Source organism: Labrus mixtus, chromosome 4 (genome assembly GCF_963584025.1).
Source record: "Labrus mixtus chromosome 4, fLabMix1.1, whole genome shotgun sequence".
Taxonomy (NCBI): domain Eukaryota; kingdom Metazoa; phylum Chordata; class Actinopteri; order Labriformes; family Labridae; genus Labrus; species Labrus mixtus.
The window spans coordinates 19,868,541-19,894,190 of NC_083615.1; the positions used below are offsets into that span (position 1 = coordinate 19,868,541).

The following is a 25,650-nucleotide window of genomic DNA, read 5'->3' on the forward strand; positions in this document are numbered from 1 at the left end:
ACACAGAGAACAATAAAGGTGACAAGATGGTGCCTTGAGGTGCTCCTGCATTTAAAACGGTCAGTTCTCACACATTACCATTTGAGCACAATCTTTGTGGACGCTCAGACAGAAAATCTTTGATCCACAGAATTAGACCCCCATTCACATCTAAATCCAAAAGCCTTTTTAAAAGGATATGTGTTCTGATTGAGTTAAAAGCAGAACTCAAGTCGATAAATAACACTCTAACATAGTTTGTTGTCTGTTGCAAATGTTTGGTCACTTTGTCAATTAAGGTTACTGTTGCATCATCAGTTCCTCTTGACTATGCAAATTGGAGGGGATCAAGATGGCAGGTCACAGCTGATGTTAGGTGTTTGGATACAACCCTTTCCATACTTTTGCATAAAACAGAAGTAAGTGCTATTGGTCTAAAATCATTTAAAAGGTTTGCCCTTGGTTTCTTAGGTACAAGCACTATATTGGACATCTTCCAGGAGCTAGGTACTGTGCACTTGTCCAGCAGAAGCTGAAACAATTTGGTGATGATGACACTTGTGAATGATAAGAGTTATTCACAATAAGGCTTGTAGCTGACCTGATTAACAGGTGGGCACGGTGTAACGGTTTGTCTGGAGTCTTAAAACCCGCCTCAGCTCCAGCTCTCAGCCTGTCGTTAGGTTGACTGAAAGTTAGACTGAGACAGCATTTTGAGCATGGAGACCACCATGGATGGGACTCCAGCGCCCCCTGCAGGAACAGACGGGTGACGTCACTCTGTCTTTAAACATTCATATTTACAGTCTGTGGTTACAATAATAGTCATAAGTTCATTATAAACGAGTCTGTCATTTTGGCACTAATCTGCCTCCATACTCGCATAAATCCCCATTAAAAGCATTGTCATGTCCGTGTTACATAACCAAGCCTCGGGTCTGTGTTTTCCGCACTGATTTGCCCCCATAGGTCCAGTACATGCGATAGTACATTGGGCGGGGTTTATGCACAGGGGCGGGGTCAGTGCTCATTGGCTCAGCCGGATCTAACCACCTCCGCCCCTCCCACCCCCCCTCAGCTGTGGATCAGCTCCGTACGGCTTCCTCATCTCCTCCTGAGCTCCGCACAGGGACCAGACCGCCTCAGAGTAGCAGAAACGGGACCACTACCTGACACACCGCTCCACACCTCCATCATGGCGCTCACCAACGACCCCAACTACAAGAAGCTGGAGCAGTGGTACCGAGACAACGCGGGCAGCCTCAACATGAGGGACATGTTCGAGTCCGACAAGGACAGATTCAGCAAGTTCAGGTTGGAGGACACACACACACACACACACACACACACACACACACACGCACACACACTCACACACACACACACTGTGGACGTGAGGGGAGGAGGAGGGGGCGTGATGCCGACAGAGAAGCACTGAAAGCGGACACATGTCAGGTAACCCCTCTGCATGCTGGAGCCCAGGTGTTAACACACCTTCTTCGGTGGTCTCTGTCACTGCGCTTACGTTACATTTGTGAACTCTGTTCTCCCTATCTGTGAGCTGCAAGGTCACGTTTCATATCCGCGTTCATTCCTTGACGTTAGACGCTCCCAGGTGTGATGTTCTGATCTGTCCTCACCTGTGAGAGAAACCCTCCCGCTGCTAGAACACCGCGAGCCCTCTACAAACCAGCGACAGGCCTCACTTACTGTTAAATCACCCAGATACTAATACTAGCTGCCTTGCTAACGACACAGCATCCATTATCGGACAGCCGTGTTTCGGTTTAACTGGTGACCGTGTTATCTGGTGACATTCAGCCGGAAGCATAGCTAACAGCAGTTCAAAGAGGAAAGTGTCCCCTCGATGCTTTTTATTTACTTTTTCCATTAAATGAGTATCTGATGAGTGCATATATTTTAAATAAAACAAAGAAGCATTCGTTTCTGTCGTTGTAACTTCTGCTGCCTTCACGTGCTCCTCGGAAACATCGTACTTCCCAGTTCTGCTTCGTAAAGCCGACATACAGCCCCGTTCAAGTGCTCTGGTTGTAAAAAAGTCAGGTTGTTCTTTCTTGGCAATCACCAAAAGTGATCAGCTCAGAGCTGGTTTGAGCTGCGGCAGCAGAATAAAGAGCGTTGATTGAGCTTCAGGTAAACATTATCAAAGTGAATAGACTCACCTTTCATGATTCAGTTTAAAGTTTGATCGCTGGTTACAGCTCATAGAAGCATTCTCTATAATGTGCAACTGAAAAATACCTCTTTGACATCACTCCAAAAAGCTTTAACTGGATTAACTCAAAAAATACAAATATATGTTCAGCTCTGCGGCGAGAGACGTAAAAATCAAGCAACACAAAAAATCCACAACCAAAGTCGTTGCCAAAACTTTTAATTATCAATTTTATCGATAGATTGTTGCAGCATCACAGTTTCTGCTATTTGCACTTTAGAATCAGAATCAGTTTTATTGGCCACGTATGCTCACACACTTCAGTGATCTGTTCGCTCTTTGTATAAAAGTATAACATGAAATACCCACAGTGCAGAGGTGAGTAGTGTAAACATGCTGAAATAAACATAATAAAATGTCATTACGTAATAGATGAGTTAATTTGTAATCCTGCACAGCTCTGTGACTTTAATTATTATTTGAATGTACTTAGTTTAGTTTTAGTTTTACTCCTGCGTTGGCAACGAAAACGTTGAATTGAATATTCCCGAGGAGCACTTGAAGGCAGCACAGCCGGTTGAAAGTCACCAGTTAACACGGACACTCTGTAAGCCGTAACACCCAGACTGTGACAGCTTCCCCCCGTCAACCTCTTAAATGTTGAATTAAAGCTCCGTGACTTGATAAAATGTCTAATCATCATATTTAATGTGACAACGGGAGATTTAAAGTGGCTAACGATGCTAACGGAGAAGTAGCTTAAAGCTCATCAGTTAAAGGAGGGAGGGAGGGCTACGTGCGCTGCAGCACATCCTGCAAGGCTGCAAAGAATCTGCCCACATCTCACAGAACATCACAAAACACACATAGTAATAATATTAACAATACATGATGTACTGATTAAGTTCAGTTGTGTGTGACGATAGAGTCACTCTGAGTTATTTGACTGAAGGAGAGAATCAGAGTCAGGTTGTCTGTTTCCACAGAGAGTTGGATTATGATGCCCGCCACGGCGCCATCAGCACGTTGCTGACTGTCAGACGACCAGAAGAGGAAATACAGATATATACTTTTAAAAATAAATGACTCTTTACCTGGAGTGCTGGATTAAAACCAGGAACATGTATTCTTTCATATCACTTGAAATCAAATGAGTTAAAAATGTATAAAACACAAAAAGTGCTAACAGGGGGCGCCGTATAGCCTAGCGGTCATGCTGTGCGCCCCCATGACAGCGGCTGTAGTCCTCGTCCCAACGACCGTGGGGTTTGAATCTGACCTGGGCCCTTTGCTGCATGTCACCCCCCACACTTTTGTAGTGAGAGCGTTAAAATCGTCCCAGTGAAGGCGGGCGGTGTACCGCTGTGAATCTGTCCCGTTAACACTTTCAATGAATGTGTGTCAAACAGCACGACGCTGCAGACGGACGACGGAGAGATCCTGCTTGACTTCTCCAAAAACCTCATCAACCAGGAAGTCATGTCCATGCTGCTCGCCATGGTAACACACACACACACACACCTGTCTCTCTTTAACACACACCTGTCTCTCTTCTCACACACACACACACACACACACACACACACACACACACACACACACACATAGCGCTTTATCTGTCATCGCTAATCAACAGTAATCCTCGTACTGACTCAGATTAAAAATCTTGTCGCTCCACAAAAAACTGAAGTCTGTGTAGTATGTGTATACAGGAACAGACAGAATCTACAGGTGTACACAGGTACAGACAGGTGTACACAGGTACAGACAGGTGTATACAGGTACAGACAGGTGTATACAGGTACAGACAGGTGTCTACAGGTACAGACAGATGTATACAGGTACAGACAGGTGTCTACAGGTACAGACAGATGTATACAGGTACAGACAGATGTATACAGGTACAGACAGATGTATATAGGTACAGACAGGTGTCTACAGGTACAGACAGATGTATACAGGTACAGACAGATGTATACAGGTACAGACAGATGTATACAGGTACAGACAGGTGTCTACAGGTACAGACAGATGTATACAGGTACAGACAGATGTATACAGGTACAGACAGATGTATACAGGTACAGACAGATGTATACAGGTACAGACAGGTGTATATAGGTACAGACAGATGTATACAGGTACAGACAGATGTATACAGGTACAGACAGGTGTATACATGTACACACCCATACAGGTGTATATAGGTACAGACAGGTGTATACAGGTACAGACAGGTGTATTCAGGTGTTCCCTAGGCTACAGGTGAGGTCTGAAGTCTTTAATCTTGCACCTCAGAACCTTGCAGACTGTAGACATGTCAGATGTGTCATATTTACACCTGATCACACAGAAACAGCATGTCTGCACTGGTTACCGTGGTAACAAGACGACTGCCATCTTCACACGTGTGAAGTTTAAGCGTGACGCTTCATCATGTTTGTCTGTGAGTCCCGTTACGAGTGACCAGAGAGAAACTTTTAATCCAATCACAGCGAGCGGATTGAGATTGGTGGTATTAACGTCAGACTTCATAATGAATTAGTGACTCAGCACTTTTTTTAAGTAGTCTGACTTATCGTTGAGAATAATTAAACACGCTTATCTTTTCTTCTCACATCACATGATATAGATACCTGTTTGTTACCACGGCAACAGAGATAGATGTCCTGCACACCTGATGTTTGATACATTATTTCTCATGGTTAAATGTTGCACACAAACTCCTGCACGCTGTCTGAACAAAAATCCGGTGTAAACAGGGTTAGCGTTAGCTTCAGTACTCACACTCATTCTCTCGCTACAGAACACGTGATGTTTTAACGTCTCCACATTTGGACACATTTGACGACCTTACCTCAGCGTTGGTCAATCCTCTGTAACCATGCTTATATTTTGAAATCTGGAGGTCAAACCAGATTTACTTCACTCAGTCACTTTGGATTTCTTCATCACAGATAAACACACTGCTCTGTTTCACACACACAATGAAACAGGAAGATTAGAACACACACACAGACAGCTCATTGTCCTGACACACTGTGTTAACATCAAGAGGAATGTGGAAACACAGCACACAATACTTCCTCCTCAATCTGTACACACACATACATGAGGGTTACTACAGATACCTGTTACTACAGATTCAAATTGTTTCAACATTGTGTGTGTGTGTGTGTGTGTGTGTGTGTGTGTGTGTGTGTGTGTGTGTGTGTGTGTGTGTGTGTGTGTGTGTGTGTGTGTGTGTGTGTGTGTGTGTGTGTGTGTCGTTCTCAGGCCAAGTCAATGGGAGTGGAGGAGGCTCGAGAAAAGATGTTCTCTGGAGAGAAGATCAACTTCACTGAGGTACAAACACAGCCTGCATCACAAACATACCTAGAACATACTAACCAAACACCGTGAGAAAAACATGGAGGGAAAAAACCCAGCAGTGTTTACAGTAAACACAGTGATTTCAACATATAATGTATCTGCAGTGTTTAGATGTTTACAGTAAACACAGTGATTTCAACATTTAATGTATCTGCAGTGTTTAGATGTTTACAGTAAACACAGTGATTTCAACATTTAATGTATCTGCAGTGTTTAGATGTTTACAGTAAACACAGTGATTTCAACATATAATGTATCTGCAGTGTTTAGATGTTTACAGTAAACACAGTGATTATAACATATAATGTATCTGCAGTATTTAGATGTTTACAGTAAACACAGTGATTTCAACATATAATGTATCTGCAGTGTTTAGATGTTTACAGTAAACATAGTGATTTCAACATATAATGTATCTGCAGTATTTAGATGTTTACAGTAAACACAGTGATTTCAACATATAATGTATCTGCAGTATTTAGATGTTTACAGTAAACACAGTGATTTCAACATATAATGTATCTGCAGTATTTACATGTTTACAGTAAACACAGTGATTTCTGCGTTTAATGTATCTACAGTGTTTAGATGTTTACAGTAAACATAGTGATTTCAACATATAATGTATCTGCAGTATTTACATGTTTACAGTAAACACAGTGATTTCTGCGTTTAATGTATCTACAGTGTTTAGATGTTTACAGTAAACACAGTGATTTCTACATTTAATGTATCTGCAGTGTTTAGATGTTTACAGTATATATTGTGTGTCTGATGGACTTAACAGGTAGAAACAGGTCGCTGTGTTCAGTCTTTGTTTTCAGTGTTTCATGAATAGACTTTTTTATTCAGCTTTAATGAAGCAGCTCTGAGCTCTGCTGCAGACTGGAGCTGCATCACAGTGACTGCACACAATTACTCGTGAGTGAGTGAGTGAGTGAGTGAGTGAGTGTGTGTGTGTGTGTGAGTGTGAGTGTGAGTGTGTGTGTGTGTGTGTGTGTGTGTCATGATGAAATGTAGTTGTGTAACAGCTTCCTCAGTGACTTTGCAGTTTGTTTAGTAAAAACAGATTTCAGGTGTGAATATTTAAGTTTATGTAAATATGTATTTTCACTTCATCTGTTGATCATTTGTCCTAAAGGATTTATTTTATATTTTAGTTTTAAAAACTGAAAATCAAGAAAATAAAAAGTTTTATTTTTGGTCCAAACCCAAAAATGTCAGATTAAATAAAACTGTCTGTGTCTCTCTTTCTGTGTGTGTGTCTTATGTTTCTGTGAATATTGTTATTGAATATTGTGTGTGTGTGTGTGTAGGGTCGTGCAGTGCTCCACGTCGCTCTGCGTAATCGCTCCAACAAGCCGATCACTGTGGACGGTCAAGACGTGATGCCGGAGGTGAACCGAGTTCTGGACAAGATGAAGGCGTTCTGTCAGGTCAGTGTGAACATCAGTTTTACAGTGTAAAAGATTAAAACAAATCAGCAACCTCCAGTGTTACAAGATGATGCTGAAGTGTAAAATCCTGCAGTTCCTTGAGTGTCCACTAGAGGCTGCTAACCCTCAGCTCCAGCTCTCAGTCTGTCGTTAGGTTGACTGAAAGTTAGACTTAGGCCCTTTTTCAAACCAACACCTACACCCTCCCCTTCCGTGACGAAGTGCACTCCGTCAGAAGTCACACTCTCAGCTGAATGAAGTCTCCTTCATCAAGGTGTAGGGTAGAAATACAGCGGCAGGCTTTGGGAAAAACTTCCCTCTCTCAGGTGGAAACAGGAACTGGGTGTTACCATGGTTACTCAGCGGTATCTTACGGGATCTGCTTTTTTTTGTAGCTAATGCATTCTGTAAAAATATTTATGTAGCCTAGATTATTCTTCTTCTTTAGTTATATTAGTGTAGACTTATAACAAAATTATTAGAGTCTACATTGTTTATTGTAATTTCAGTTAATTTATTGTAATTTCATAGATCAGGGTGTCCAAAATTAATGCAAAGACAAGGATAATATTGTTGAACATCAGAGCAGCAACAAGTGTATTTTTTTGTTGTTGAATTGAGATTTCACAAAGACATCAAAAGTAGAAAAATAAGAAATAAATATTAAGAGCGAAAAGTTGTCTGCAACATGATTTAATATTCTTTTGTTTTTGCAACAGTCCCTGTAAATATAAAACACTTTACAATAAATAAACATATATTTGATCCTCAATACACATTTGAAGTTGTTAACGTCTGTATGACGATATTAAATGTCTATCTTAGTTGGAGCAGTGTTTGAACTCACAGGTTGCTTCATCCATGACGACCGGACACAATAAGCGCCGCACGTGATCCAAAAGTCGGCATCGGTGCACACTCGCTGGTGGAGGGTTTTATAACCCACTACCACTCCCTGCTAATTGGTTTGGGGCGGACTTAATATGGCGAACCCTCCGCAAGGACGCGCAAATGGAGGGGTAGTGGGTAGGGAGAGGGTGTAGTGGCTGGTTTGAAAAAGACCCTGATACAGCATTTCCATCATGGAGACCGCCATCGATGGGACTCCAGCGCCCCCTGCAGGAACAGACGGGGGACACTACTCAGGCTTCAAACATTCATATTTACAGACTATGATTTGTGTTTTTTGCAGAGGGTCCGCAGCGGGCAGTGGAAAGGCTTCAGCGGGAAAAGCATCACTGACGTGGTGAACATCGGCATCGGGGGCTCTGACCTGGTGAGTGACCTGCAGCTGAGCATGTGAGAGAGTCTCAGTCTGATGTGGAATAAAGCTCTATGTCTAACGGTGTGTTTGTGATGTGTTCAGGGCCCTCTGATGGTCACCGAGGCTCTGAAGCCATACTCATCCGGGGGACCAAACGTTTGGTTCGTCTCAAACATCGATGGGACTCACATGGCCAAGACCCTCGCCCAGCTCAACGCAGAGACCACACTGTTCATCATCGCCTCCAAGGTGTGTGTGTGTGTGTGTGTGTGTGTGTGTGTGTGTGTGTGTGTGTGTGTGTGTGTGTGTGTGTGTGTGTGTGTGTGTGTGTGTGTGTGTGTGTGTGTGTGTGTGTGTGTGTGTGTGTGTGTGTGTGTGTGTGTGTGTGTGTGTGTGTGTGTGTGTGTGTGTGTGTGTGTGTGTGTGTGTGTGTGTGTGTGTGTGTGTGTGTGTGTGTGTGTGTGTGTGTGTGTGAGATATACGTCTGTGTGCGTGCGTGTGCGTGTGTTGCTGACTCACTTGGTGCTGTGTGTTTCAGACGTTCACCACACAGGAGACTATCACCAACGCAGAGTCTGCCAGAGAATGGTTCCTGAAGACCGCCAACGATGTGAGTCGTTAAAGATCCACCTTCTTACTGAGCAGCGGGGGGGCAGACTACCAGGGGCCCCAATACAGGAAGGGGCCCTTATTACTGATATGTCAGACATTATGTGATTGTCCCTCTCTCTCTGGTCAGATGAAATATGATCTGTGGATTATTTCATGATGGCAGTGTAGATCTCATAACCTCGTCTGCTGTCTCTCTCTTTTGTTTCACAGAAATCTGCCGTGGCCAAACACTTTGTGGCTCTCTCCACCAACGCAGTGAGTAACATTCAAACTGCTTTGATTCAACCAATCAGAGCTGAGCCATCAGGAGGAGGGTGTGACTGTCTGTGGGAGACGTCAGGACACATCAGGCTGATGTCAGGGATTAAAAACAAGTGAAGCATGTTGATCATGTCACTGATAAAGGAGCAGCTTCTCACATCACCTTTCAGTCCGTCATTAAAACATTGTTTATGTAGGAATTCAGAAGATCAGCTTCAATGAAATCATCTTCCTCTCGTCCCACCCTTCCTCAGTAAACAAGTCTCAGCCCTTCTCCTTAGTTACTGTTGCTGGGGAGGAAGAGACAACACAAAACACAGTGGGCTACAGCGGTGTACTGATCCCGATCGATAGAGAACAGCTCTGTGTGTGCATGTGTGAGTGAGTGTGTGTGTGTAGCTCCCGCTGTGTGTTTACACACCATGCTCGCCCTTTAACAACAACACAATGAAATATAAACTTGCACACACGGTGATATGTTGTGGAATTAAAATGTAGGAAAGATGTGGTGATCAAATCAGAATTTTTCTCTTTCATTTCCACACAAACAAGAAGAGAAGATGATGACGTGAGAGATTAACACACACACCCCCCCCCCTCTCTCTCTCTCCCTCCCTCTCTCCTCCTCTCTACCTCTGTATCTCTCCTCTCTCTCTCTCTCTCTCTCCTCTTCAGGTCAAAGTTAAGGACTTTGGCATCGACACAGCCAACATGTTTGAGTTCTGGGATGTAAGTCTCTGTACATGTGTCTGTGTGTCTGTGTGTCTGTGTGTGTGTGTGTGTGTGTGTGTGTGTGTGTGTGTGTGTGTTTGGTGTGGACTCTGTCTGGACGATGGTCGTCATGGTAACAGATGTTTCCATATCGATAACTGTTTGATACCACGGCAACAAAAACAGCAGTCGCAGGTTGTGTAATGTCACTGTCTGAAATGCACAGATCACTGGGCACAGTTTGGAGAAGTGGGAGGAGCGAGGGATTCTGCTCTATCTCCTCCCTCTTCTCTCGAGCCCCTCCCACTTTATCAATCGAACTTTGGAGACTTAACTGATCAGAGATGTTTTAAAGTACGTGGTATCAAACATCTGACGACCTGAGTCAGGACTCGTGTGCTGTGATTGGTGGACTGACTGTGTGATGTCATGTTTGCTCCTCCTCCTCAGTGGGTCGGAGGTCGTTACTCTCTGTGGTCGGCCATCGGTCTGTCCATCGCTCTGCATGTAGGTACGTCTGCTCCTAACCTTTCCTAACCTAAGATGAGGGGAGGTAAGAAACATCTTTTAGAAATAGATCAGTGAACATCTGTCCATCCTGATGATCTGATGGCTCTGCAGATGTAGTGTTTTACTGCACGACTCAACTCTTAACTCAAACATGTCTGACGCTCTGATCTCAGCGGGTCCAATCACTGAGTGCACAGCGTGTGTTTCTGCAGACTTAAGCATAAACCAACAAAGATTACTTTAAAAAACACGTTGTGAAACGTGAGCAACAGGTGATGTAACAAAAAGAAATGAGTCCTTACAATTTGATCATCTGCGCTCACATCCTGTCTCCTGATTGGAGGGTTCATAATGTGGGAATAACAAAACTAACGTATCCTCAGAAGTTTGTCCAAGTTTGAGGCTGATGAGTGAATTCTGAAGGAAGATGAAGGAATCTAAATATTTCTTCATAACAAATATTATCTTGAAGGATCTTTAATACAAACCTGTGTCATCTGCATACAGCTGGATGTTACAGTCTGTTATATAGAAGAGTTTCATAAACTGTAAACGTGACAGGACCCAGGACTGACCCCTGAGGAACACCTTACATCTTGGAAGATTCATTAAACCAGTTCATTGTCCTTAAAAAGATCTAAAGGGTTCGGATCAGACTCGTCTCAAACTTAAGAGAAAACTTATAAAGAGTTTCTCTCATTTCTATTTACTGACTCACTTTATAATAATAGTTTACTAAACGTGTTTCACCCTCTGCTCTCCCGTTGACATTTGACGTTAACTTCGGATGTTTGTGTTTCAGGTTTTGAAAACTTTGAGCAGCTTCTGTCCGGAGCTCATTGGATGGTAGGAGAACGTTTATTATTGATCAGCTGTTCCCGTTTCTCTCTGAGACTCTGTACGCTTACATCTGCTGTCTTAAACAACCTGTCTGTCCTCATCATGACCCTGTCTGTCCTCATCATGATCCTGTCTGTCCTCATCATGATCCTGTCTGTCCTCATCATGAACCTGTCTGTCCTCATCATGATCCTATCTGTCCTCATCATGATCATGTACCTGTCTGTACTCATCATGTACCTGTCTGTCCTCATCATGTACCTTTCTGTCCTCATCACGATCCTGTCCGTCCTCATCATGTACCTGTCCGTCCTCATCATGTACCTGTCTGTCCTCATCATGTACCTTTCTGTCCTCATCATGATCCTGTCTGTCCTCATCATGATCCTGTCTGTCCTCAACATGAACCTGTCCTCATCATGTACCCATCTGTCCTCATCATGAACCCCTCTGTCCTCATCATATACCTGTCTGTCCGCATCATGATCCTCTGTCCTCATCATGATCATGTACGTGTCTGTCCTCATCATGTACCTTTCTGTCCTCATCATGATCCTGTCTGTCCTCAACATGAGCCTGTCTGTCCTCATCGTGAGCCTGTCTGTCCTCATCATGAACCCCTCTGTCCTCATCATGTACCTGTCTGTCCTCATCATGTACCTGTCTGTCCTCATGTATCTGTCTGTCCTCATCATGTACCTGTCTGTCCTCTCTCTGCAGGATAACCATTTCCGCAGCACCCCCCTGCAGCAGAACGTTCCCGTTCTTCTCGCTCTGCTTGGCGTCTGGTACATCAACTTCTTCCAGGCAGAGACTCACGCCATGCTGCCCTACGACCAGTACATGCACCGCTTCGCCGCTTACTTCCAACAGGTCAGGAGGGGGAGGGGCTTCATCTGTTAAGAGGAAACAACAACAAAACACACTGACAGGAAGCTTAAATACAACAAACAAACACATTCATGTGTGTGTGTGTGTGTGTGTGTGTGTGTGTGTGTGTGTGTGTGTGTGTGTGTGTGTGTGTGTGTGTGTGTGTGTGTGTGTGTGTGTGTGTGTGTGTGTGTGTGTGTGTGTGTGTGTGTGTGTGTGTGTGTGTGTGTGTGTGTGTGTGTGTGTGTGTGTGTGTGTGTGTGTGTGTGTGTGTGTGTGTGTGTGTGTGTGTGTGTGTGTGTGTGTGTGTGTGTGTGTGTGTGTGTGTGTGTGTGTGTGTGTGTGTGTGTGTGTGTGTGTGTGTGTGTGTGTGTGTGTGTGTGTGTGTGTAGGGAGACATGGAGTCTAACGGGAAATACATCACTAAAGATGGAAGCCGTGTGAACTATCACACTGGACCAATCGTGTGGGGGGAACCAGGAACTAACGGACAACACGCCTTCTACCAGCTCATACACCAGGGTAACACACACACCAGCATCATATCACACGTTTATATGTTGTTGTTTTCCGTGAAGCGGTCAATGACTCGTTTCTCCTCCAGGAACTCGGATGATTCCTGCTGACTTCCTCATTCCTGCTCAGTCTCAGCATCCAATCAGCAACAACCTCCATCACAAGGTACCGCCCCCTGACCTGCTCTGAGTCCTCTTATCTGATGCAGGAACACTTTCTGTTCACTTGGACTCACCTGTGTGAGGTCACAGCGTCAGTCAGATGGAACATGATCAGAGTGAGCTGCAGGTGTTCTCACGTCCTTGTTCAGGGGAACAATTGACGACTCTCCACCTGAACATTAGCTCTTCCTCCTCCTCTGAGCTCAAATATACACTGCCTGTCCAAAAAAAAAAAGTTGCCACCTGGATTTAACTAAGCAAATAGGTAAGAGCCTCCCATTGGATAATAACTGCATGGGCGATTATCTTTCAGCTGGCAACAAGTTATTTAACCCCAACTAATGCAATGAGTATCTTCTCATTTCTTAAACAACCATGTTGAAAGACCCATCCTGTGGTCGTGGAAAAGATGTTAAGTCTGTTTGAGAAGGGTCAAATCATTGGCATGCATCAAGCAGAGAAAACATCTAAGGAGATTGCAGAAACTACTAAAATTTAGTTAAGAACTGTCCAACGCATTGTTAAAAACTGAAAGGAAGATTTACCCTGTTCCAGAGTGATCAGGGTAAGAAGAGAGGCAGATGAAGTGATGCACCCATCATGATCTGGGGTTGCTGCAATTGGTCAGGTCTAGGTTCAGCAACATTATGTGCCCAAAGAATGAGGTCAGCTGACTACCTGAATATACTGAATGACCAGGTTATTTCATCAATAGATTTTTTCTTCCCTAATGGCACGGGCTGTTCCAAGATGACAATGCTAGGATTCATCGGGCTCAAATTGTGAAAGAGTGGTTCAGGGATTGGCCACCACAGAGTCCAGACCTTAACCCCCATTGAGAATCTTTGAGATGTGCTGGAGAAGACTTTGCGCAGTGGTCCGACTCTCCAAATCATCAATACAAGATCTTGGTGAAAAATGAATGCAACACTGGACGGAAATAAATCTTTTGACATTGCAGAAGCTTATCGAAACAATGCCACAGCGAATGCGTGCCGTAATCAAAGCTAAAGGCGATCTAACACTAAAATGTTTAGTGTGTGACCTTTTTTTTTTTGGTGGCGACTTTTATTTTGGCCAGGCAGTGTATTATTGTTGTAATTATTTTGTGTGTTTGTGCGTTCAGATCCTGGTGGCGAACTTCCTGGCTCAGACTGAAGCTCTGATGAAGGGAAAAACTTCCGATGAGGCTCGAAGAGAGCTGGAGGCTGGCGGCCTGAAAGGAGACGCTCTGGAGAAACTGCTACCACACAAAGTAAGAACATCATCATGATGTTGTATCACCTGAGGGATGACAAAGGGTTAAATATTAAACATTAAGTCAACTTTCTCTGTGTTCTTCTCTTTCTTCTGAAGGTGTTTGAGGGAAACAAGCCGAGTAACTCCATTGTTTTTAAGAAGCTGAGTCCGTTCATGCTGGGAGCTCTGGTCGGTGAGTTCTCTTCATCCATATATCAAATAAAAATACAGACAGACCGTTAAAGGACCAACCAGTGAGATGTGTAGTGAGTGAAATGATAAAGTGAGCTTACTATATCATCAGACATTAAGGAAACATGCTATGTTGAAGTGCTGGCTTCTCTGACAACAATGCAGCAGCCAGTATGTCCTCCTAACTTTAGATTCTGGTCCTGAATGCTCTGGATTTGTTTGGACCAGAGAAGGTAGGCGGTTTTAAGGCACCACCACATGGCCGTTTTGGACGCCCCTCAGTTTGCCAGATATGAGACCAGTTATCAGGTCAAACCAACAGGTGTGATGGAAGCGGGCAAGACAACTGGTCTAAAAAGCCTAAACACTGAAGCTTCAGTGTCCACCACATGGCAACCTGCATGCGCATCAACTCTAGAGAGGAGGGGGGGAGCCCAGTTCTCTAAAATGTTTAGAATTTAGACTGCAGTACCCATTTTAAACACTAGGGGTCAGAGTTACATACTGCTCCTTTAATCTGCTGCTGTTTAGATTTATACCACCTGACGGCCACTAGGGGTCACTGTTCCTGCAGGTAAACAGGTGGGACATGGTGTTAACATGGTTTTATAAATGTGTCATGAATCCCTCGCAGCAGGTTTATAGAAATATCACTTCTTTAATATGACTGATCTTTCAGGGTGAGATGTAGAAATAGGCCTGCATCCTGAAAGTGAATATGATAGTGACAATCAGGAACACTAATAAGACTTCTTATGAGACATTATTCAAAATGTTTGAATAATTATGAATGAACACAGACATGTTTGTCGTTTCACCGCACAGAAGCAGCAGCTGTCGTTTAATGGACTTAAAGGTGAATTCATTGATTCTGTTTTTCAGCCATGTACGAACACAAGATCTTTGTGCAGGGAGTCATGTGGAACATCAACAGCTACGACCAGTGGGGGTGAGTCTACACACACACACCTGAACACATTACACACATACCTGTGATCTGTAGTTAATGTTTTTTTTCTGCTCAGGGTTGAACTGGGGAAACAGCTGGCGAAGCAGATCGAGCCAGAGCTGAAAGACGACTCGGAGGTCACCTCCCATGACTCGTCCACTAACGGACTCATCAACTTCCTGAAGAAGAACTTCGCCTGAGCCCCCTCCTCCTCCTCCTCCCCCACTCTGTACTCCTCTGTCATTGGCTGAAGCTCTGTTTTGGTCCGTCCGAGCACTTCCTGTTTGTTGATGTGATACGTCACATGTAGCCGTGTTTAAACTTGAAAAGGGAGATTATATATTGCTTTAAAGGGAGAAGAGAAAATCAAATGTGCAGATGTTACTGTAGGTGACTACTCTAGTCAGCACTGCCTTTCAAAATAAAAGCCCTGTTGTCACTGGATCACATGGTTTTGTCTTATTTCTACCAAGGTTGACATGATAGCAGAATTTAAAACTTTGATATGATTCTAATGAAAATCAAATTATATCTATACCTGTTTGTTACCATGGAAACACAAATATTAGTCCCAGATACCTGATGTTGGATAAATTAATTATGAGAAATAAACTGCACACTGACTGAATGATACAAATGATGTTGGCTGTGCACCAGTTTGTCTGTGATTGATGAGTTCATTCCTCTCACACTCACCATAGATTCAGAATGTAAAGCATAATAAAGAGCCCATATTATGCCCTTTTTAGGGTTTGTATATTTAATCTATGTACCTACTTTTGTACGTTCACAATAGCTAAAGTCCGAAAAAAGTGTCTGTTTTCATGTACTGCTCCTCCTTGCTCCCTCTACGCTCTGAGTCCGTCAGCTACACTCTGTTGAGCCCACACTGTTAGACCCCATGTGGGCCAAGTCTGCTCTGATTGGTCTGCCGGTCCGCTCTGTCGTTATTGGTCAGTTGCTCAGTACGCGTCTTGGAAATTTCAACATGAGCTGCAGGGCTTGCCACAACAAGCCAATGGGCTTAGATCAGTGATCTCACACTGACAATGACGTCGCACTGACAAATTTTTATCGAGGGGGGCTAGAACCGAGCGTTACATGCGGCTAATGCTACAGCTAACAGGAGGATGTAGGAGAAGCCAGGTTTCTGCAGACTTTGAATTTTTGCACATAGATGTGCCTAAACATGCACAGGACACTTGGAAAACACACTAAAGAGCATATAAAACCAGAAAAAGCATAATATGGGCCCTTTAAATAAATCTACGACAGCACACGGTCCAGAGGTTAAAGGTCAGGGACTGAATTAGCTGAGGTGACACCAAACATACAGCTAGCAGCTCCCACCAGTCACTCTAAGAGGCCACGCCCCCTAATTCTACATCCCTTTAAACCTTGATATAATGTAAACAGGTGAGTTGTATAAACATTCAGCCCGTACAGTTGAAGAGAGAAATAGAGACCCAAACTTGTACCAGACTGTAAACATGTTTATTTTAACATGGGGCTCTATGGGGACTGACTCACTGCAGGAGACAGACTCTAGTGGACACTGGAGGAACTGCAGCTGTAAAGTTGGACATTTTAACATGGGGCTCTATAGGGACTGACTCACTACAGGAGACAGACTCTAGTGGACACTGGGGGAAGTGCAGCTGTAAAGTTAGACATTTTAACATGGGGCTCTATGAGGACTGACTCACTTAGTGTATACTTCAGGAGAGTTAATATACCAAAGACTCTTGTCTCCTGCTGGAGTTTGAAAGACGTTGTCCGACTAAAACAGAATAAAATGTGTCTGGATGATCTTAATCTTCAGTGAGATTTGACAGGAACAGGACCGGTTTGTTTCTTTATCATATGTGAAGTGTTCCATGAAAGAACAGGTTTCTAGAAACACACCTGTGGAGGAGAAAAACATACCTGTGTGCAGAGTGGGCGGGGCTATGAGTGTGACGACTGTGTAAGATTTTACATGAACACTTAGCTGTAGGAGATGAACACATCGTCAGAGGATGGAGATCACTTCCTGTTTCTGTTGGGTGTCTGCAGCTGTGTTTGTCATCACTTTGCTCTGGAGATTTATCTGGGGAGGTGGGACTCATGTTGGGGCCCTCGTCGGGGCCCTTGGGGCCTCCCTGTGTTTTATCCTTCCTCCCGTCTACCGTGGGGTCGCTCTCCTCGGCTGCAGCTTCATCCTGACCTTTGTCACTGAGAGGAGAGGCAAGATGCTACAGGCGGGGGGAAGAGCGGTGCTGGTAACAGGTTAGTTAGACCCTTCTCATACACACACACACAGACACACACACACACACACACACACACACACACACACATATATATCACACACACAGCTAGCAGTACATCACATTAAATACTCTTTAGTCGGCTGTAAAAAAAAAAATGTCTGGTCATCTCCGGCATCCAGTCCGGGGGGGGGGGGGGGGTAAATGGGCGTGTCCAGGGTGTTTAAATGGGCGTGTCCAGAGATGGTTTTTTAAATGGGCGTGTCCAGAGGGGTTTAAATGGGCGTGTCCAGGGGCCCCCTTGAAATCTGAATTGTCATCCCAAAATCCAAATCTGATTGGCTACTTGTTTAATCAGAGGCAGACGTTTTGTTTGTACTATTAGTTGTAAATAAATACTTGAAAATTCCAAACCAAAACTTGCGCACCCTGTTGGTCTTACCTTGACAGCGTGCACGAGTTTGCCATCTTTGTTTTTGAGTCTCTAAAGAATCAAACTATAAGATTTAAATGTTGCCAAAGGTAAGGTAAAGTACATATCATCAAAGGGGATAGGAAAGGGCTAAAAGGCCACCACTAATAAGTCAGCGCCCCAGGTTGCCCCCCCCCCCCCCCCCCCGCCCCCCTCAGTCCAAAAAGTCTGGACACGCCCCTACTGCCATCTGAACAGCAGCTGCTCACTTCGGAATGAAACGGAGACGTGGACGGATCAATGGAAGCCGAGATCTGATCAGGAATGTTTGATGTGAAAGATTCACCTGAGCTTGACTTTGAGCAGCACACTGTGTGTGTGTGTGTGTGTGTGTGTCACCGTGTGTGTCACCGTGTGTGTCACCTGTGTTGCAGGTTGTCTCTTCCTGTTGCAGGTTGTGTTGCAGGTTGTCTCTTCCTGTTGCATGTTGTGATGCAGGTTGTGTTGCAGGTTGTCTCTTCCTATTTCATGTTGTGATGCAGGTTGTCTCTTCTCTCGGCGGCTGTGGCTCAGTTGGTAGAGTCGTCGCCTCTCAACCGGAAAGTCAACGGTTCAATCCCCAGCTGGGCAACATATCCCATGTGTACTTGGGCAAGACACTTAACCCTGAATTGCTCCCACTGCTTCAGTGGTGGTGTATGAATGGGATTAGTTACTTCTGATGGATGACACTACATAGCAATCACTACCATCAGTGTGTGAATGGGTGTGAATGGGTGGGTGTGACAGGTGGTGTAAAAGTGCTTAGAGTAGTCGGAAGACTAGAAAAGCACTATATAAGTCCATTTACCATCCATTCCTGTTGCAGGTTGTGATTCAGGGTTTGGTCACGCTCTGGCAAAGCGGCTCAGTGACGAGGGCTTGCAGGTGTTTGCAGGTGTTCTGGATGTGAACGGAGGCGGAGCTCAGCAGCTCAGAGAGCGAGGATCTGAAAAGCTGAAGGTGCTGCAGCTGGATGTGACGGACAGCGCGCAGATAGAGACTGTTCACCAGTACATCTGCACTCAGGTGGAGGACACAGGTAACACTGAACCCCACGCCATGAACAAGACCTTATTCAGGTTGCCATGGTATCAACTTGTCAATCACTGGCAGCCCTGCCCTAACTCCTCCCCCTGATTCCTGGTCTCTTTTACTCAGTTGACCGTACTTGGATAAGTGGGTGCAGCAGGAGTGGAGAGGGGGTAACCCTGGCCCTTTCTGAATAGTCACAGTTCAGTATGCAGTGCTGACTGTTCAGTAGACTGAACCCTCGTGGTCATTCAGTAGTCTGAACCCTCGTGGTCATTCAGTAGACTGAACCCTCGTGGTCATTCAGTAGTCTGAACCCTCGTTGGTCGTTCAGTAGACTGAACCCTCGTTGGTCGTTCAGTAGTCTGAACCCTCGTGATCGTTCAGTGGTCATTTTTTGGGTCAGTATTCTGAACATTTCAGGATAGATACTAACTTCCTGGTTTTATGCAGTATGGATCGGATGCATCCTTTCAGGAAATTAGTTGTTTTTCACCCACAATGCAGTGCAACATTAAACGTAAAACGTCACTTCAGGACCCTGTGATGCGTTTGTCGTCTCTGCAGGATTGTGGGGTTTGGTGAATAACGCAGGAGTCCTTCAGTGTCCCACAGACGCAGAGCTCCAACCCATCACGTGGTACAGACGCTGCATGGACGTCAACTTCCTGTCGGCGGTGAGGCTGTGTCAGGTGTTCCTCCCGCTGCTCAGGAGATCCAGAGGACGCATCGTCAACGTGACCAGCATGGCAGGTACGTTTAGTGTCGTCACGGTAACAGATTTTTAAACTTCTTTTCCTATTCCTTAATCAATAAGTTTATGGATAAAGTGAATTGATGAAGGCAATGTTTCTTTCTCCAGGCGAGGTGCCCTTGCCGATGTTTACGTCTTACGGAGCGTCGAAGGCCGCCCTCAGCATGTTCTCCAGGGTGCTGAGGATGGAGATGTGTGTGTGGGGCGTCAGAGTGACTTTAATCCAACCTGGAGGCTTCAGAACAAGTAGGTGTGAGTTCACTGTGACCTCTGTGGGTTATGACTCAGACTCTTGATATTTGATGGGGCCTTAGTGAACCACACACCCCTTTGCTTCCTGGACTCTGACGTCTCTGTCTTTAGGTGTTCCATGATCAATTCTGCCCTGAACCCGGATCTCTCTGTTTCTTCCTCTCAGGTATCTTCGGTAACAGTGAAGACGTCTCTCGGTTCACAGACGAGGTCCTGGCGGCTGTGTCCCCTGAAGCCAGAGAGGATTATGGGAAGATGTACATCTCGTCCCTCCCCGGCTTTCTGTCCAAAATGTCCCAGCAGTCCTCAGAAGACCTGTCTCCAGTGGTGGAGGACATGCTCCACGCTCTGCTGTCTGTTCATCCCAGACCGCTTTACACCCCTGGACAGATGGCGTGGCTGCTCCCGCTCCTGCACCGCTGCTGCCCCGCTGCCGTGTCGGAGTTCCTCATCAGGAGGCTGTTTGTACCAAGCGCCTGTCGACCTGCAGGACTGACGACCAGCTGAGAAGCTAAACACACAAACTATTAAACAAGAACCAACATCCAGAGACCGAAGATCTAAAGAGTCAGTAACATGAACATTTATCAGGTCAGAGAAGAAAATTATTTTAACCTCGGCTGTATTGAGTTTAATGCAGTGGACTATATAGTGCACTCACTGAGCAAAATTAAAAAACATTTCAGACACTACTTGCTCACTCACTGGCCGCTGACAGTGACGTCATTGTTGTCGCGCAACTGAAACGCGCAGCTTAGCAACGGCCGAGGATCAATAACAACGGTAAATAACAGCATGAATTTCTGTGATAACTCATATTATACTGAGTGTATTTTCATGAAACATTTGCAAATAAGAAATACTTATAAAATATTGAATTTTACATAATGAGACATATTTTCGGACCAAAACTAAATTATTTATGCTCACAGACTCTGGTTTCTCGTCTGTCATCATCATTAGGACAAACTAACATCACTAAAGTTGATGATCTCTTAATCTTTATTAAAACTGATCATAGATTTCAGTAAAACGCTCTGAATATGAACTTTAATGACTTTCTGTGTTCATGCTGGTCGCTCCTCTCGTCCGTTTGAGAGCAGCCGAGTCAAACGCCACTCTCAGCTCGTAAAAATCTTTTGAACTGCAATGCATGATGGTATATATTGCACGCATAGTGACCATCGCTCATACACTACTTTTCAAAATGCATTGTGGGATACATTGAGTGGACTATATAGTGTATGACCATGCTCACTCAGAAGTCGGACAGCACTACAAAATGGCGTGTGATTTCGTACACAGCCTATGAAATATCTACAGTCTGCATCAGACATTTCCCACAATGCAAAGCGGCAGGTCAGAGGTCAAAATGACGGACAGCAACATTCATCGCAACAGAGGAAATAATCTCAATCAGACCAAACCACACAAATATATCTTTATTGATTTTGTAAATCATGAAAATCTAAATTTATCTCTGCTCAGATTTTTTCAGACTGTAAGCGGACGCTACATTGTAGCGGCGTTTGACGTCTGTTGTTTACTTCCTCATTCCAAGACCAGAAACCATCTTAGCTGGTCCTGGTGTACTGCAGATTAACCAGAGACTGGAGGTCAGACTACAGACTGCTGTAGGGCGCAGTACGATGGACACTAGCAATGTACCATACTACATACGTTACATGCTACAGTAACATGTAGTCCATACTACACAGACAGAAACAACACAAATCTTCATCTCATGAATGGATGTTTATATATCTCATACTTTAACATTTTATTTCTGTATTTCTTTTGAAATAAATCTTCATATTTAATCATCTCTGATGGTAAACTTTGTTTTCTCTTCTTCTGATATTGTGTTTGAAGCATTTAAATAAAACTGTTGCTGAGCTGTGATGAACTGGTCTTAAAGAACCCAGTGATTGACAAACTGAACTTAAAGAACCCTGTGATTGATAAACTGGTCTTAAAGAACCCTGTGATTGATAAACTGGTCTTAAAGAACCCTGTGATTGATAAACTGGTCTTAAAGAACCCTGTGATGGATAAACTGAACTTAAAGAACCCTGTGATTGATAAACTGAACTTAAAGAACCCTGTGATTGATAAACTGAACTTAAAGAACCCTGTGATTGATAAACTGGTCTTAAAGAACCCCATGAAGGATAAACTGGACAGACACATGAAGTCACTGATCTTTGTCTTTAATGACGTGTCAGCGTTCTGCACACACACATTTTATAACCACGATAGCCTCAAAGATTCCTCTCGCTCTCTTTTATAAAAACAGGATGTATAACATCCAACCAGCTCTAACATTTTGTACCTGCATCTCAAACGCTGCACGTTTATACAGACAGATGAAAAAAAGAAAATAATTTTATATAAAAATGGGTTAAAGTCCAAAACACGCACACGCGCACACACACACACACACACACACTTCAGTCCTGAGGCTTTAGAAACGCTCTCTTCGTGTTCGTTTCAACAACGTTCTGGTTCACGTCTTCTTTCTCTGTTGCCGCTCGCTCTCGCTTCTTAGCAAACTTCTTCTTCATGCTGCCGACTAAATTCTCGTACCTGAGGACAGAGAACAGGTGAATGCAGCTGAGCAGCTATGACCCTCAGAGAGTCACATGGTTACTTCCTGGTCAGTTTTAGCTCTCTCTCCTTTAACTCAAGAACCCTGTGATCAACAGAAACAAGGCTTAAACATGTGGCTCCTCCCCCTCCTGAATGTTAGTCTGTACCTCAGAGCCATCTCTTCATCTGTCACGTCTGTTTGCATCCGCCTCAGATCTTCTTCTTCTTCTTTCTCTGTCTCATCTTTTGGATTCATCAGGAGCATCAGTTTCTGAGAATCAAACACCGTCAGAGACTTAAAACCAGAAACTTCACAGACATGTTTGAAGGAGACTCATCGACACTGATGAGGAAGAGGAGGACAATATGTGGCCGCTGTTTGGTGTTAATAAAGAATCTTAATCTAATCTCCTTCCTCTTAATTCAAACTCATATTTTCTGCTTTCATTTCAGGGCTGCATGAAGACATGAAGCCAGAACAAAGACGCTCACACAGATCTCTGATAAACAGCAAAGCAGACGATCAATTATTCAACAAACCTCAACTTCTGGATTAAAACCTTTGAAGGAGATGCGACCGTACTTCAGCTCCTCGCAGGGAACAAAGCTCTTCTCCTCGATGATCAGGTTTCTGACAGGACCAACCAAAGAGTCAACGTTTTAAACTTTATAAACACAGGATTATATCTCAGGGTACAGCTTCAGTTCTGATAAAACACTTGATTAGAGTCATTAAAGCTGACACATCATAAATTTGAAGGCACGCTCAAGGATTATATTCATGCTGAACTTAAACGTGGAGTCTGACCGTGTGTGTGTGTTTACCAATCGATCCATTGACACTAAAATTAACAGATTTTTAAATGAGGTTTGGTGGAGATCTCGGTACATGCATAAGGCAGAAGGCATCACTTCTAGCTCCCTAGTAGTATCCAAAGGCGCGCCGCAGGGATCAGTCCTGGGACCACTACTCTTTATTTTATATATCAACAGTCTCCATCAAAATGTTATTAATGCACATTTCCACTTTTATGCTGATGATACTGTGATATACTGCTCTGCACCTACACCACATCAGGCCCTTTGTCAGCTACAACTTGCTTTTAATACTATACAACGTACCTTGTGTGACTTAAAACTTGTGTTGACTGCTGATAAAACGAAACTCATGATGTTCTCAAACTCAAAGTCACTGAACCTTCCTGCTGTCACCCCGTTTCAGGGCTTTGAAACAGAGTCTAAGTCCAGATATCTGGGATTTGTGATTGATGATTCTCTCTCTTTTAGGCCTGACATTGAAAAAATTAGTAAAAAGACTCAAGTTAAAATTAGGATTTTATTTTAGAAATAAGTCTTGCTTTTCATTTAAGGCCAAAAAAACACTTGTTGCTGCCACTTTTATGTCGGTGCTAGACTATGGCGATGCTATTTACATGCACGCATCCTCACAGAGCCTACATGGATACTGTCTACCATGGGGCGCTGAGGTTTATCACCAATCTAAAAGCTCTAACTCACCACTGCTTCTCGTATGGTCGGGTTGGTTGGTCTGCCCATAGACTAAACCACTGGCTTATTTGTATTTATAAGAGTATTCTCTGCCTGCTTCCATCCTACCTACTGAGCTACATACAGGAAGTTACCATCTTCGCTCGCAGGATTTACACCTTCTAACCATCCCTAAAGCTCGTAGTGAGCTGGGGAAAAGAGCGTTCAAGTATGCTGCTCCCTCTTCTTGGAATCAGTTGCAAGATACTTTAAATCTTCTGGAGCTGGTTTCCTTGACTGTTTTTAAAGGTCGTCTTAATGATCTGGAGGCGGGTCTATCTGACTGAATAAACAAATGTCAAAACTTAACTCTTTAGTCTTTAACTCTGGCAGGTCCAGGTACCAATGTTCATCGCTGATGATTCTCTTCTCATCTTCTTCCAGCTGCTTCTTTGTCTCAGCGTCCAGACCTCGCTGCATGAACTGAGGACACACACCCGGTCACACAAACTTATCACCATCGTTTGAAACCATGGCAACTAAAGAGGAAGTCCTAAACACCCATTGTTGGGACATGTAGGGTTTTTAAAGGTTGGCAATGTGTCAGAGTTAGCCGGTGTTACGGTTTAAGAAGTGACCGTGTTAACTGGTGACCTACAGCTGAATGTGTCTGGTTGTCATGGTTACACCAGCTGTGAAAGTCCTCATGAATGCTGGTTTAACTTTTTTCTTATCAAACACATCTGATATTTTTTAACATTAACTGAAAGATTTTATTTATTTAATTATATTAATGTCATTTATTTATTTTATACATTTACTCCTCCATATATATATATATATATATATATAAACTTACAGAGAAAGACCAATCGTTTCCCTGTCATGTACCAAACCTGACTCAAAGCTGTGACGTAATCACGGCTGTGTTAACCAGGGAAAACACGCAGGTAACACTCCGCGTGCCTCAGGTTATTTAGTGATTTAATCAACTTTATGAATTATTTCTGTAGCTGTGAGGAAGGCCGGATGATTAACGGACTCAAACTTCACATTAAAAAAATAATCAAATCGATGTCTGACACGAGTTATCGTTTTAAATATTGCGGGAAAGTAAATATTGTCTGATTTCTTAACGGGATCCGGAGCGGAGGTCGTCACCCTGAGAGCTAAAGCTAGCTAACACTCGACTGTGTTCGTTAGCTGACTCACCTTCATGCGCAGCAGGTTTTTTGACAGTTTCACGGAGTCGCTGTTCATCATTTCACGGTTACAGACTTTAAACTGAACGACACGAGGACCAGAGAGTCGATCTTTACCGGAAACCACGAGATGTAGCTGCAGTGTAAACCCAGACAGAAGCAGCCGACTGTCGAGCAGCTTTGAACGAATAGCAGTCCGGCTAATCTACCCCTGATATCCCCGATGTTCAAAAAGACAACAAAAACATTTTAGATTAAAAACAAGAACAAATGCTTTAACCCTTATGCCATGCTAAGAAAAAGTTACGTTGGGACTTTAAACTGCTATAAAGTGATGACAGATCAATGTTTTTCATGAAGGGGTTCTTGTTTGATTTATATGATGATTTAATTAGTCGCAATTAAAAATAAATCCTTTAGATGTTTTGATCATAACCAATAACCGCTTTTTTTTTCAAATTACATTATAATTCAATATTCTAAAAAAAAATTGACTTTGATTATTATTAGTATCAGCTGCTTCGGCCTCTAGAGGTTTGTATTTT

General features: G+C 43.7%; 3 protein-coding genes across 3 annotated transcripts; 2 read left to right on the forward strand and 1 right to left on the reverse strand.

Moving 5' to 3' along the window:
• The first annotated feature begins 1,043 nt into the window (after positions 1 to 1,043).
• On the forward strand, positions 1,044 to 15,532 carry gpia (glucose-6-phosphate isomerase a). Its single transcript, XM_061036222.1, has 18 exons — positions 1,044 to 1,293; positions 3,565 to 3,655; positions 5,432 to 5,500; positions 6,844 to 6,963; positions 8,156 to 8,239; positions 8,330 to 8,476; positions 8,766 to 8,837; positions 9,050 to 9,094; positions 9,776 to 9,829; positions 10,262 to 10,322; positions 11,124 to 11,167; positions 11,882 to 12,034; positions 12,424 to 12,553; positions 12,636 to 12,712; positions 13,835 to 13,963; positions 14,065 to 14,140; positions 15,022 to 15,088; positions 15,165 to 15,532. The coding sequence occupies exons 1-18, from the start codon at positions 1,175 to 1,177 to the stop codon at positions 15,286 to 15,288; spliced, it is 1,662 nt and encodes a 553-aa protein (XP_060892205.1). The 5' UTR covers positions 1,044 to 1,174; the 3' UTR covers positions 15,289 to 15,532.
• Positions 15,533 to 16,586: 1,054 nt separating this feature from the next.
• On the forward strand, positions 16,587 to 21,866 carry hsd17b2 (hydroxysteroid (17-beta) dehydrogenase 2). The gene is made up of 5 exons (XM_061036238.1): positions 16,587 to 17,356; positions 18,618 to 18,830; positions 19,388 to 19,573; positions 19,683 to 19,820; positions 19,993 to 21,866. Exons 1-5 carry the CDS (start codon positions 17,107 to 17,109, stop codon positions 20,331 to 20,333), a joined length of 1,128 nt encoding a protein of 375 aa, XP_060892221.1. The 5' UTR covers positions 16,587 to 17,106; the 3' UTR covers positions 20,334 to 21,866.
• Positions 21,867 to 22,020: 154 nt separating this feature from the next.
• On the reverse strand, positions 22,021 to 25,277 carry mphosph6 (M-phase phosphoprotein 6). Its single transcript, XM_061036244.1, has 5 exons — positions 25,116 to 25,277; positions 24,274 to 24,386; positions 22,956 to 23,046; positions 22,583 to 22,686; positions 22,021 to 22,412 (listed from the first exon to the last, which is right to left on the reverse strand). Exons 1-5 carry the CDS (start codon positions 25,164 to 25,166, stop codon positions 22,277 to 22,279), a joined length of 495 nt encoding a protein of 164 aa, XP_060892227.1. The 5' UTR covers positions 25,167 to 25,277; the 3' UTR covers positions 22,021 to 22,276.
• Positions 25,278 to 25,650: the final 373 nt, after the last annotated feature.